The 12556-nt window shown below is 47.7% G+C and overlaps 1 protein-coding gene across 2 annotated transcripts; it reads left to right on the forward strand.

The window, feature by feature from the left end:
* The first annotated feature begins 5815 nt into the window (after positions 1–5815).
* RRM2 (ribonucleotide reductase regulatory subunit M2) lies at positions 5816–12164 on the forward strand. 2 transcript variants are annotated; one of them, XM_074153344.1, is made up of 10 exons: positions 5816–5926; positions 6016–6117; positions 6376–6492; positions 7126–7242; positions 7765–7898; positions 9027–9121; positions 9919–10052; positions 10495–10599; positions 10736–10849; positions 11222–12164. In XM_074153344.1, exons 1-10 carry the CDS (start codon positions 5816–5818, stop codon positions 11372–11374), a joined length of 1182 nt encoding a protein of 393 aa, XP_074009445.1. In that variant the 3' UTR covers positions 11375–12164. The 2 variants fall into 2 exon arrangements, with proteins under 2 accessions (XP_074009445.1, XP_074009446.1); XM_074153345.1 differs by having other exon boundaries at positions 6016–6093; positions 6355–6492.
* The last annotated feature ends 392 nt before the right edge of the window (positions 12165–12556 follow it).

The following is a 12556-nucleotide window of genomic DNA, read 5'->3' on the forward strand; positions in this document are numbered from 1 at the left end:
TCACCCAGGAGCCCCTCTCTGCAGGGGCAGTCCAGCATTTCATAAGTGTGATCTTCAGTTTTCTTGCCTAGTGCATGATCTTGCATTTAGTCTCATTTAACACCAAGGACAGAGTGAGATAGGCCGCTTTTACACTCATTATTCACCACCCACCACATCTACCACGTGAAAACTTTGCAGACAATCTCAGGACACTGAGCTGCTAATGATATGGCTCTACAATGACTTTCTAAAGTCGATCAGTTAAACAGTTTTAATCCTCTCAATGTCATGAAGCAGTAAATCAAATGTGCTCTTATAAAGCAAGGGATTTTGTTTGATCAGCCTGGCTCTACTGCTGAAAGGGTAATGGATGCCAATGTTTTTTTGTCTCCTGTATCCCCATACAGGCCTCTATGTCATTTAATATCAGACCTGCATCTATCCACCTGTGGTTATTTCTTTGTGAAATGCAAAACCACTTTTTCTGTGTTTTCATGGTCCCGTGAGTGCTGTGGGCACCTGCCTCTATCTTTCCAATTTCCATTTTACTTCTTTTTCTCCCTGGTTGCAATTCCTAGGGTCGGACCCAAGGGGACTGACCAGGTAAACCTTGCACCTTGTCCTATCACCGTGGTGGTCACTGCTAGACCCCACAATGAAATTTGCCCTGGCAGAGCAACAGGACACGGCATGGCAGGAGCCTGCTTTTCCCAGTCCCTTTTTTTTGGCATAACTACAATTGAACCCTGACAAATGCTTCTCATGCTCTGCAGGGAAGCGTCCAGCAGATCCCACCAGAAAAATGTGCAATGATAATAAGTCTCCCTGTTTTCTCTGCCCTGTTGGAAGAGTGCAGATGTCATGGGCATCTGGAGCAGAACAGGACCGAAATGTTGTACTATCCCAAAGACAAGAGGCGGGATCCTTTCTTGGTCCTTTCAGGCCAATATTGACTAGGTGATTTCTTGGGCTAGGGATGCCAGCTTACAGCAGAAAGTTTGGTGGTAGGAGGTGTCCACTTTGGTGAAGATAATTGGTGACTTCCAGGGAAAAAAATAAATCTCTGCTGGGGAATAAAAGGTCATTGGAAGCAGATAGAGCAGGGATGGGGGGTACCTAGGAGCCAGGACTTCCCTGCAGATGGGTACAGTTTGGGTGATGACCAAGCTGCCTGCCACTGACCTGGTTAAGAAAAATTATTTCACTGAATTTCACTGAATTTCACTGAATTTTTAGAGTTGGAAGGGACCATAAAGATCACCTAGTCCAACTCCCCTGCTGAAGCAGGATTGCCCAGAGCCCATTTGCAGTTCTGCCTTTTTCTCCTTGGTTATTGACTTTCATGGTTTGAGGCTGGTTTTCTATGAAACCACTCAGAAGTATGGGGTGGGGGTGGGGGTCCTGGCTGCATTGCTAAGCTGGCAAGCTTGTTTTCTGCAGCAAGAGGGAAAGGGTAGCCCAGAGGGCTTGGTGCGCGCAGTAGCAATGAGTGAGATGCATCAGAAACGCTGCTGTGAAGGAGCTCTGCTCAATGTAAACAACATGAGCCTGCCCAGAAACCAGGGGCCTGGGGCTGCCTTCCTCCAAGTTTTGGATGAGTAAGTGCTGAGGAATGCAACCCTGAGGAAAGTTCACTGTTCCTCCCTGGTGACTGACAGGCTGCGAGAGCAGGAATGACCTGTAATTTTCCATGTGGGGCAAGAGATCAGCCACAGTCTCCACGATCAGAGCACAGGAGCTGAGATCAAAACCTGCTTGAGGGAAGTCAACAGTGGGCCAAAAGTCTGCTGCTGGTGTCGATGCCTTCTGTTGCTGCAGGAAACAAGAAGGTGGTGCTACCAGAAAGGAAAAGTGACATCCTTCTAGAGGACATGTATGAATGCAGTGTCAGGTCTTGCTACTCCAGCTCCACAATGTGCTCATAGATCCCAAGGAAGACACCAAAACCAATGGTACTTTTGTTTATTAGTGACCACCGATGACCAGCAAGTGCAGCTGATTGGAAAGCTTGATTTTTCCAGCTCTTGAAAGTCTTTTAACGCTGGTTCCTCTACCTGGCACTTATGGGACTGTGTCTGCAGGACTGTGCCCAGCTTTGCAAACAGCAAAGAAACATGTCCAGTTACACCATTATAACTCTATATATGGTCATATATGGTTACCTGAAGACTTTGTCCCCAGAGTTGTAAATGGTGGGTAAGGAGTTTGAATAGGTGAGGACCTTGAATAGGTAAGAAACATGGTTTTAAAAAATTGAAGACTTTGCTTTTCAACAGCTGCTCATTACCTCCAGAGAGGCTGGTCATCAGGCAAGCAGGCTGCTAATGATGGTGCTCTCAGCCCCACAAATTAATGGGCTGCATTGGGAAATGCAATATCTAGCTAGAATCAAACTAATGATTTTTGTTCTGTTCTGCTCTCGATTTCTCAATGAAACAGTCTGTTAAATTCCCTTGCCGCAACAGACAGGGCCTTGCAGCTCAGGCAGAGTCCTCCCTCAAGTAACAAACCCTGCAGCAAGTGGAGGGCAACCACCTCTAAACTGAGGGGAAAATTATTTGGGTAAATTTTTTTGTTCAAACTATTAAAGTTTTGGTTTAAATCCTTAGGGCTTGTATTGGTTCTGAGGAGATGTGGAACATCCTCCTCAGCACAGCTAGGTAAGTGTGGAGGAAATACTGAGGGCTACGTCCAAACTTGTTGGAGAAAGTGGTGGCCATGAGATCTTGGCCATGTCACCTTAGCGGTATTGGCTGGCAGCCTCCTCCTGCTCACCTACCCCATCTCATCTTATATTTAGAGTATTTAGATTTCTTTTGCTGTATGTGGAACTCATACTTTGGGATTTGCAGGCCTAAGCAGGAACCCTCCAGCTGATGCTTCATACAGTTATCAACCTGCCCGACAGCAACGAATAAGGAATTCAGGATTTGGCATGGGTGAATATGGCTGGATGAGGCCATACAAACAAATCACCTTCCTCAAATCAGGGGAAAATCAGCAGCAAATGCTGTGTCCTCGGCTAGTGACGAGTCACGCCATGGAGTTATCCTCTCCAATTTTCATCAGTTAGACCAGTCACTGCAGTGGTGGGAGGCAGCCAGCAACCTGGAGTCACTGTACATCTGTCCTGTAGGCAATCTGCATTAAAATGGAAGAAAATCACTCCTCTGAGCAAGGAAGACCCTGCCCTGAGCGTTAACCAGTGCCACCAGGTAGGTCAGCTGAGAGCCAAGGCAGCACCCATCATGATGAAGCAGACATGTGGTGGGGACGTGAAGTCTGGGGCCGTAAGCTGTGCCTGGTGGGAAGGGGCTTTGCCGTGCTGGCACCGAGGACACCACAACGGCAGCGGCTGGGGCAGAGGCTGTTGTTGAGCTCCACCTGCAGCTGCTGAGACATGCCAGGGCCTGGGTGGAGGTGGGTGCTGGGGTCTCTCCCGGGGGACCCCGGGGCGGGCAGTCTGGAGGGGGACCTGTGCAGACAGCACGGTTACACAACACCCCACACCTGCCTCGCCCCCGGCTGCTCTCAACTTCCACTTTCTGAGTGCCTAAATTCCTGTCAGCAAAGAAGGTGTGAAACTAATTGGAGTTTTGGGGTGGTGTTTGGTTTTTTTGTTGTTTTTTTTTAAAACACACAGTACTCCACTTCGGGCCAGAAGTCAGAAGAGCAGAGCGTCCTTTCACAGACCCAAAGAGACAGCACGATGACAGATGACATCCTGATGCTGATGACATCCAGATGACGTCTGATGCTGAGCACCGGCACCTCAAAGCAGCCTGAGGCCTTCAACCCAGCTCTGGCCAAGGAGCTGGCTTGAAAATGGTGGTCCCAAAATGCAGATGCGTCATGGAGGAGGATGTATGTGAAGGGGAGAGGGCTCCTCACGCCTGCTTTCCTCCATGACACCAGTGGTAGGTACATGGCTAAGTGCTGTGCACAGCGTGTAGACCTTGGGGATGTGCCTCCAGGAACAAACGTTATTGGGTTAAACCGCTGTAACAGGAAAATTCAAACTCATTCCCAAACATCGTTTTGCTGCAGCTACGGCAGCACGGAGGTGGGACGTGCTTCCTCGCAGGCCCTCTCTGCGCTCTCCCCAGCCATCGTCCCCCGGGGCAAGGCTTTGAACCCCTGCCATGGGCTTCCGAGAAGAGTGGCTGAGCTGCAGTGATAACATGGCCGTTGCATCATGCCGGCCCTTGGCGGCAGCCCAGGGGTCCTTTATTGGGGTAAATGGGTTTGGCTGGGGTGGGGAGGGTGCTGCTGTAACTTTCTGCCAGCCCCCCAGCAGCTGTAGAGGTGGCAGGAGATAATAGGAGATAACAGACAATAATACTATGTGGGAGCTGGCAAGACTTTTAGGAGCTGCCTGGCATTCCTGCCCCTGGGAGCCACTTTCCTGGGACAGAGCAGGAACATGTCCACGCCTGTCCAGGCTGCCTAGTAGGACAGGGTTTTGTGGTGCTTGCTCGCCTGGGATGGAGATGTATATTCAAATTTGTGTATTGGGATGTATATTTAGCTGGGAAGGTCTCACAGAACATCTCCTGGATGGGTGCCTGCATCAGTCCCATGTCCTAAACAGGGCCAGTACATCCTGCAAGCCATGGCCTCTGCTGGCCACTTCTGATATGTCCCAGCTGAGGACAGCTCAGACGCAAATTTGTGACCTTGACACTGAACTGCTGCAATGAATAATCAACTTGAATTTACAGTGTCAGATGTGATGCCGGAGGGAGTACTCTTGTTTTTCTTCCAAATCTACTCATCACAGCAGTAAATTTAACACAGTATCATTATACAGTGGAAAGGGCAATATTGGCTCCCCTGAAGGGGTCAGTCTTCTGCTGCCCTCCTGCCCTGCCTGCCCCTCTTCCAGCCAAGCCCAGCGCGGTGCTGGGCCCTGTAACTCATTGTCCTGGTTCCTGGTGACAGTGACCACTTCAGTGTCATTCAAGCTCCTGGTTTCATCAAAACTGCTTCAGGGAAAACATTTTGGTTGAAGGGAGCAGATCGTTTGCGGAGTCGGATGAGGGAAACAATGTTTAAATAAAGGGAATTTAATTAATATAAAATAAAGTGATTTTTTTTAAGACGGTGAATGTTCATCTTTTCCTTTTCTTACCTAGGTTCTCCCTTTTTTTGTGCTATTTATTTAAAACATGTGGAACCAGGAGGCACATGGGAGTCAGTTTCTCCAGGAAGCAAATTTTTGTCTCCACATGCAGGAAAGTGAATGAAATCTGTCCCCAAATGCAGGAATCGGTGTTGAAAGTGAAAATGAATCGGCGGGCAGGAGGGACCAGGAAAGAGAGGGGGAGAGCGAGGCAGGGGGCATGGGGGCAACACGGCATTTCCAGATCTCTGCCTTAAACCCAGGTTGTGGCCGTTCCCATATCCGGAAACAAGTTTTATACTTGCCCGAATGGCATCCCGAATCTTTTAAAACCAGGTATGACATCCGGGACCCGCAGCCAAACCCCTCCTCTCCGGCACCCGCGCTTGCCGCAGAGGATGCAGGCTGGGTCGGTGGGTTTCCCCCTCTCTCTCCCCGCCGCCACGCTGAATTCCGCGCCACTCCGCGGGACCTCCGCTCTCTCCCGCCTTTTCCCCCCACCGGCTCCGCCGGCGCCAAATTAAGGGGCGGGGCTTTCCCTCCACAATAGGAGGCAGGGTCCCGGCGCGGTGCGTCAGCCAATGGGAGCGCGGAGGCGGGCGGTGGCGGCGGCCGGGCGGGCTGTGATTGGACAGCCCGGCGTTCTGGCGCCAAGTTCGAAGGGGATATAAAGGGGCGGCGCCGCTCCCGCCGCTCAGTCCCGCCGCCGCTATGCTGTCCGCCCGCGTCCCGCTCGCTGCTCGCCATGACCAGCCCCGCCTGTCGCCCGCGAAGGGCCTGTCGCCCATGAAGAACCTGGCGCTGAGCGACAAGGAGAACACGGTGAGTATTGTCGCCCCCCCGCCCTGTCCCTCCCTCCCGCTCCCCAGCCCGGCAGCGCTCTCACCCTGCCCCCCCCCCTCTCCCCGCAGCCCCCCGCGCTCAGCAGCACCCGCGTCCTGGCCAGCAAGACGGCCCGCAAGATCTTCCAGGAGAGCGACGGGAAGCCGGTGAGTGAGGAACGCCCGGGCACCGCGCTCGCCCTTCTCCCCTCTTCCTTTCCTCGGCAGCTCAAGTCCCGGTTCCCCCCGCCCCGCTGCCGAGACCCCCATGGGCAGTCTTCCCCTTCTCGCCCGTCCGCCCCCGGGTGCTGCCCCCGCGTCCCCCTCCCTCACCCGCCGCCCCTCGGTTTCCCGCCAAAGCCCGGCGTCCCCTCGGCCGGCCCCGCCTCTGGGGCGAGCCCGGGCCGAGCCGATCTCCCGCCGCTGCAGGGGCCGCGGGGCGCGGAGCAGGAGGAGGAGCCGCTGCTGCGGGAGAACCCCCGCCGGTTCGTCATCTTCCCCATCCAGTACCACGACATCTGGCAGATGTACAAGAAGGCCGAGGCCTCCTTCTGGACGGCGGAAGAGGTGAGGGGGCGGGCGGTGCCGGGAGGTGGGGGCCTCGTACCTGAAACCCCCGTCTTTTTTGCAGCTATTGCACCGCGGGGGGGGTGGAACCAGGTGATTTTCAAGGTCCCTTCCAACCTAAACTATTCTATGATCTCAGCACAAGAAGGACATGGACCTGTTGGACCGAGTCTAGAGAAGGGCCACCAAGATGATCAGAGAGGGCTGGGGCACCTCTGCTGTGAGGACAGGCTGAAGAGAGCTGGGGATTGTTCAGCCTGGAGAAGAGAAGGAGACCTTTTAGCAGACTTCCACTAATTAGAGGGCTACAGGAGAGATGGGGAGGGACTCTTTATCAGGCAGTGTAGCGATAGGATGAGGCATAACAGCTTTAAACTGAAAGAAGGTAGGTTTAGATTGGACAAAAGGAAGAAATTCTTTACTGTGAGGGTGGTGAGGCACTGGAACAGGTTGCCCAGAGAAGCTGTGGATGCCCCATCCCTGGAGGTGTTCAAGGCCAGGCTGGATGGGGCTTTAAGCAACCTGGTCTAGTGGGAGATGTCCCTGCTCATGGCGGGGGGGGGTTGGAACTAGATGATCTTTGAGGTCCCTTCCAACCCAAACCATTCTATGATTCTTTTCACAATGTTTCAGGTGGACCTTTCCAAAGATCTCCAGCACTGGGAGTCCCTGAAGCCCGAGGAGAAGTACTTCATTTCTCATGTCCTTGCCTTCTTTGCTGCCAGCGATGGCATCGTCAATGAAAACTTGGTAAGTGTGTAGAAACAGTCCTGACAGAAACACTGCTTTGTGAAGATAACCAGTTAACTGCACACTTGAGACGCTTGCTGGCTGATCTGGCTTGTTTGCTAGATTATATAGTGTTGTAGTATTACAACAAATAATGCTGTCTTATGCTAATTAGCAAGTTGGGGTTCCTTTTGTAATCCCCAAATTTGCCTATGCTCCATGGGGCACTGAGTGTTGCCTTATGGTGACACTCGGCTGGTTCAGAGCCCTTGTTCTGCTTCTGCCCTCTCAGGGCTCTGCTCCCTAATGAGGGATAAGTAAAACTAAGAAGTTTTCCTATTTCTCTTGGGACGAAAGAATAACTCTTAACTTGGAGCTGTAAGAGGCTTCTGCTTTTACTATTGTGGTTGTTAATCCACATGTCTGGAATTTATCTGAAGAGGATTCTTTGGGCTGAGCAAGAGCTGTTACAGACAATATCAATGCCTCTAACCTGCAACTTCGTTATAAATGCCTTTGCAAATACTCATTTATTTCCTCTAGGTGGAGCGGTTCAGTCAAGAAGTACAAATCACAGAAGCTCGTTGTTTCTATGGCTTCCAGATTGCCATGGAAAATATACATTCGGAAATGTACAGTCTTCTTATTGACACCTACATCAAAGATTCTAAAGAGAGGTTTGTATTGCCTGACGGTCAAAGGTTTGAAACTCTTAAGTGTGGAGATTTAAATGATGCATATCAGTCACTCTCTGACTTCAGAGTTAATTTTAAGGTTTAAATTAGATTTATATAAAATACCACTGCTGCTTAAGAGCAGCTTTATTTCAGAATATATTTCTCCTTTAAAGTGCATGAGCAAGAACTTGCTTAGATTAGGAGTGAAACTGAAACCACTTAATACTGAAATAAAGGAATGCTACTATGTGTAAGATGGAGTAGTCAAAAAAGGGGAGTATGTTAAATGACAGTAAGCATTCATATGGAGGACCCCTGCACCTAGTAGAAAGCAACGTAGGAATGTTTCTCTGAGTGATCTCGCTTTTATTAAAATGTCATCTCTAAAACCCAGTGCATTTAGTTAACAGCCATAGTTAAAAAGTTAACTTCTACATAGCATGTGCTGCCCTTACGCACTTGACTATTTTGCTTGGGGAGAAGAAAGTATGTCGCACTTGCTGATAAGTGGCTTTTGGTCTTAATTAAAAATAAAACCAAAGTGTGCCACATTCATAACAAGATGAATCAATTCAAGAATGTGGTGTCAAACGCAGGGCTTTGAGCAGTCCTGACTGAGTTACTCTGATGGTGTCTTGTCAGACCAACACCCTGCTAAATGAAATGTTAGGTGGTATTGCAGTGCTGTTTGCAGTCTAGATGGATTTAATTACTGCTACTGTGTGGAAGGCTGACCATGTAATTTCTATTCTAAGATGCTGAGTTCTAGTAAAAGTTCAAGGAAGAACTGCTTATATGAGAGCTCTGGTGTCCTGCCACTGGGAAGCAGAGGCTGGTTGACCTGTAGTTTTGAAAGCTTTGTTCAAGCACATCACTTGATGAAATAGTTCCCATGACAATATCAAGAGGAGAATTCACGTGAACTGGTGTTGATGTGATGAGTAGGTGATGAGAAAATGGTTGGTCAGTAAAAATAGAGCTAGACTGCAAAATAAGGAGAGGAAGGAGACTTAATGATCAGAGTGAAGGTACAGAGCACTTGTAAGTGAACAAGACCATCTATGGCAGGGAATGCTTATTGTACTAATTGTGTTGATGTCTGATCCTAATAAGTTTCATCCTTTTCAGGGAATTTCTTTTTAATGCTATTGAAACATTGCCATGTGTTAAAAAGAAGGCTGACTGGGCCATGTGCTGGATTGGGGACAAGAAAGCCGCGTATGGTGAGTACATCTCTCTGAAGCAAAGTGAAATCCCTTCCCTAAAAAAGGTGGAGGAACGACCATTTCTCCAGACTTCACAGTTCAGAGGGATCATCGCTATCACAGGGGAAGTATGTGTGCTCTGGTATAAGATATTGGTATAGTTCCAGAGATGACGAAAATTTTCATCTTGCAAATGAGCTGCTGATGTGACTCTGTAAAATTGCTGGCAGTTTGGATAATGGTAGCTCGTGTGGCAATCTTCGTGTGCCTGGCAATAGGATCCCATTGCAAATTGCTGTCATGTGCCCAGAACTGAACTGGCCATCTGTCTCCAGCAGGCATCTACAGTCAGAGCCTGTAGCTCCTCTGCCTTACTGGTTCTTGATGTCTCGCCTCAAAGGTGAGATGAGATGGTACAGATTGTTATTTCACTAGTATGAAAGCATTCTTCATGGCTAAAGTTCTTTACGTAAAGATGAGCAGACACTGACCAAAATCAGCTGCTAAAATGACTGCTCTCTTTCAGTGTGTAGTCTTTGAAAAAGGATGGTATTGATAGTTAACCTGGGGGAAGGAGCCTTGGCTTCAGCTGCTTAGTAGCTACTCTAATTAGATTTTACTTCTCATGTTTAAAAGTTTTGCTTGCTGACTAGAAGCCTTTACTGTAATAGGTTTTAAGGACAGGGTATAGCACACTTGAGCAGAAACTTCTTCATCCTCCTTGGAGGACGCAGTGCACTGGTCTATTCGCAACTTGTGGGTATTAATCCTGTTAAGTCTTCTGTGCAATATGACTATCAATCTTGTCTTAACAGGAGAACGTGTAGTAGCTTTTGCAGCGGTGGAAGGAATCTTCTTTTCTGGCTCTTTTGCATCAATTTTTTGGCTGAAGAAAAGAGGATTAATGCCTGGACTCACTTTTTCTAACGAACTCATCAGCAGAGACGAGGTATGAATCAAATTCTGGCAGTTAAGATGGTAATATGCTGTAGTAGCTCAAAGTAATGATATTCAGTTGGAGCCTATATTTTAAAATGGGAGTATGTTTAGAAACAGGCAGTCTGTAAAGCTCACTGAAGTGTGTAAACACGTGTCACTGTGGATCTTGCAGCAGAGAATGAATGAACTTAGCATTTTACTTCCTTTAAGGCCGTGCAAGGGAGTTAACTCTTGCACTCAGTACACCTTGCCATTGGGAGCAAGTGCAGCTGGGATTGGCTTGAACTTCCTTGCACTTCCTCCTGGTGAGGCAGAAAGTTGTCTGCAGGTAACATTGACCTGGCAAGTGCAAAGATGGGGCCTAGGTATTGGGCTATTCGTTCTCTGCTGCTGATTCGAGTGGCTCTTTTAAATCAGTGTTCAGGAAATAATTTTCTGCGACTTCTTTCCAGGGCTTGCACTGTGATTTTGCCTGCCTCATGTTCAAGCACTTGATACACAAGCCATCAGAGGAAAGAGTAAAGGAAATCATCATGAACGCCGTTCTCATAGAACAGGTAATTGTCTGCTGCTTGTTTAGGAACTTGATCGCAATTAAGCAGAAAAATTGGGGAGCTGGTGGGTATAAAATTAACCTGGGTGGTACAGAGTGAATGCCAGTTTCTGTACATAAAATGCTTCTGTTACCTGCAGGAATTCTTGACGGAGGCGCTGCCTGTGAATCTGATTGGCATGAACTGCACTTTAATGAAACAGTACATAGAGTTTGTAGCAGACCGGCTCATGTTAGAACTGGGATTTAAAAAGGTAAGGCTCTAATACACCCGAATCTTCCATGGGAAAAGACAGTATTAAGTTTAATTTCCTCCAGAAACCCCAATCCTAAAATGGCTGCAGCAATATTGGTGTAACTTGTGAAACCATTTAGCTTTCCTATTCGGACACCCAAAGAAGGATGAGCAAAGGGATGAGTTATAAGCAACTATAAGAGTTGCTGTGGTTCTGTCTACTGCAGCTGAAAGACAGGAACAAACCCAGTAGAGAAGGCTTGGGGCAGAGATTTTTACTTACTACATAGTAAGCCTGTTGTTTCAGACTCCTTCCAGCTGATCTCGAATGCTGTCATGTATTCAAGATGCGAGCACCTGTAGTGACTGTAGAATCACCTTTGCATTTCAGATATACAGAGTGGAGAATCCTTTTGACTTCATGGAAAACATCTCTCTGGAAGGCAAGACCAATTTCTTTGAGAAGCGAGTAGGTGAATACCAGAGGATGGGAGTCATGTCGAAGCCCACGGACAACTCTTTCACTCTGGATGCGGAATTTTAAACAAACTGAGGCAATACGAGCTAATGTACATGCTCCCCTCTTGACAGGGAAACATGAAATACACTGAGTCACAGTGTGACTTGATTCCTGTGCTAAAATCCCCCTCCTGAAAAGTGCGGTGATTTTGGTACGTTTTAGGAGGCTAGTGTAGCTCCAGCAGTAAAAATCCCTTTTTATTAGACTTTGCCAATGGTATTAATTCATAGTGTTTAGATGTGTTTCTAACAACGGGTGCTACTCCGTTTTGTGAAAGATAAGGGCGTTTTCCTTATGCAAGACGGGAGGTTATGGGCAGCGACCACTAACTTCTGCTGTTCTCCCCACAAACAGAGGAACAGTTGGGAAACTCTGGTCTTAAATTTGCTGAATACTCTGCAGGAAACTCTGGAGGCAACTACAAGACCTCACTGCTTTCTTAGCAGGTTTTAAGTTTACCTTTTTTTTTATTATTATTGTTTTAATAGTTTGTACACAAACCTGGCACTTTAATGTTTAAAATAAAGAACTGTTTTGTAACACTCGACAATGGTAAAATGCAAGTCTAATTAGACTTTTTGAAACCGAACCTTTAATGACTTGTGCTTCTTTCCGGGTATGTAACTTAAAAAAAGTCTGTGAATCAAACTAGATTTTAAAATCTTATGGAAAAACAGGAAGGAATTGTGGAAGGTGAAGTTGGATATTCTGGGTACTGAAAAACTACATGCAGCTGGCTTCTGGACTTAATTGCTTTTTCTTTAGTATCTGGAACAGTATTTCATGTAACAGTAATAAAGAGCTGTTTGGACTCAGTGTTGTACTGGCTTTGATGCTTCAACAGGCAAAGCTGTGTGTTAATTTCCTTCTGAATTGCAGATTTTCTGAGAAAATGGGAGTTCTGCAGGAAATAGCTGCTGAAGTCACGTGGTTGGTAGATGTCAAGTGAAATGGTTATGCTGAGCTCTGGCTTTCGGATGGCAAGGGATGGTGCTTCAGGGTAAATCCAGCTAATGCGGACTGGAGCTGTGTTCTTTGTGTCAGGAATGAGTATGTTTAATATAACTTTGAGGGCATGTGGAGTTCCTGCAAATGATCTACTGTGAGATGAGGTGGCAATAGGATACACTGAAGTTACCTACTGTGTTGATGTACAAGAAGGAGTTTATTCCATGATCTAATTAATCTAACTCCTAAGCAGGATTG

The sequence above is a fragment of the Numenius arquata genome, chromosome 9 (genome assembly GCF_964106895.1).
Source record: "Numenius arquata chromosome 9, bNumArq3.hap1.1, whole genome shotgun sequence".
Taxonomy (NCBI): Eukaryota; Metazoa; Chordata; class Aves; order Charadriiformes; family Scolopacidae; genus Numenius; species Numenius arquata.

Excerpts from the sequence above, each read along its gene's own strand:
- RRM2 (XM_074153344.1), top strand. The coding sequence starts at position 5,816 with ATGCTGTCCGCCCGCGTCCCGCTCGCTGCTCGCCATGACCAGCCCCGC. Across the intron at positions 9,122-9,918 it reads GGACAAGAAAGCCGCGTATG|GAGAACGTGTAGTAGCTTTT; the intron begins GTGAGTACATCT and ends TTGTCTTAACAG. Across the intron at positions 10,850-11,221 it reads TAGAACTGGGATTTAAAAAG|ATATACAGAGTGGAGAATCC; the intron begins GTAAGGCTCTAA and ends TTTGCATTTCAG.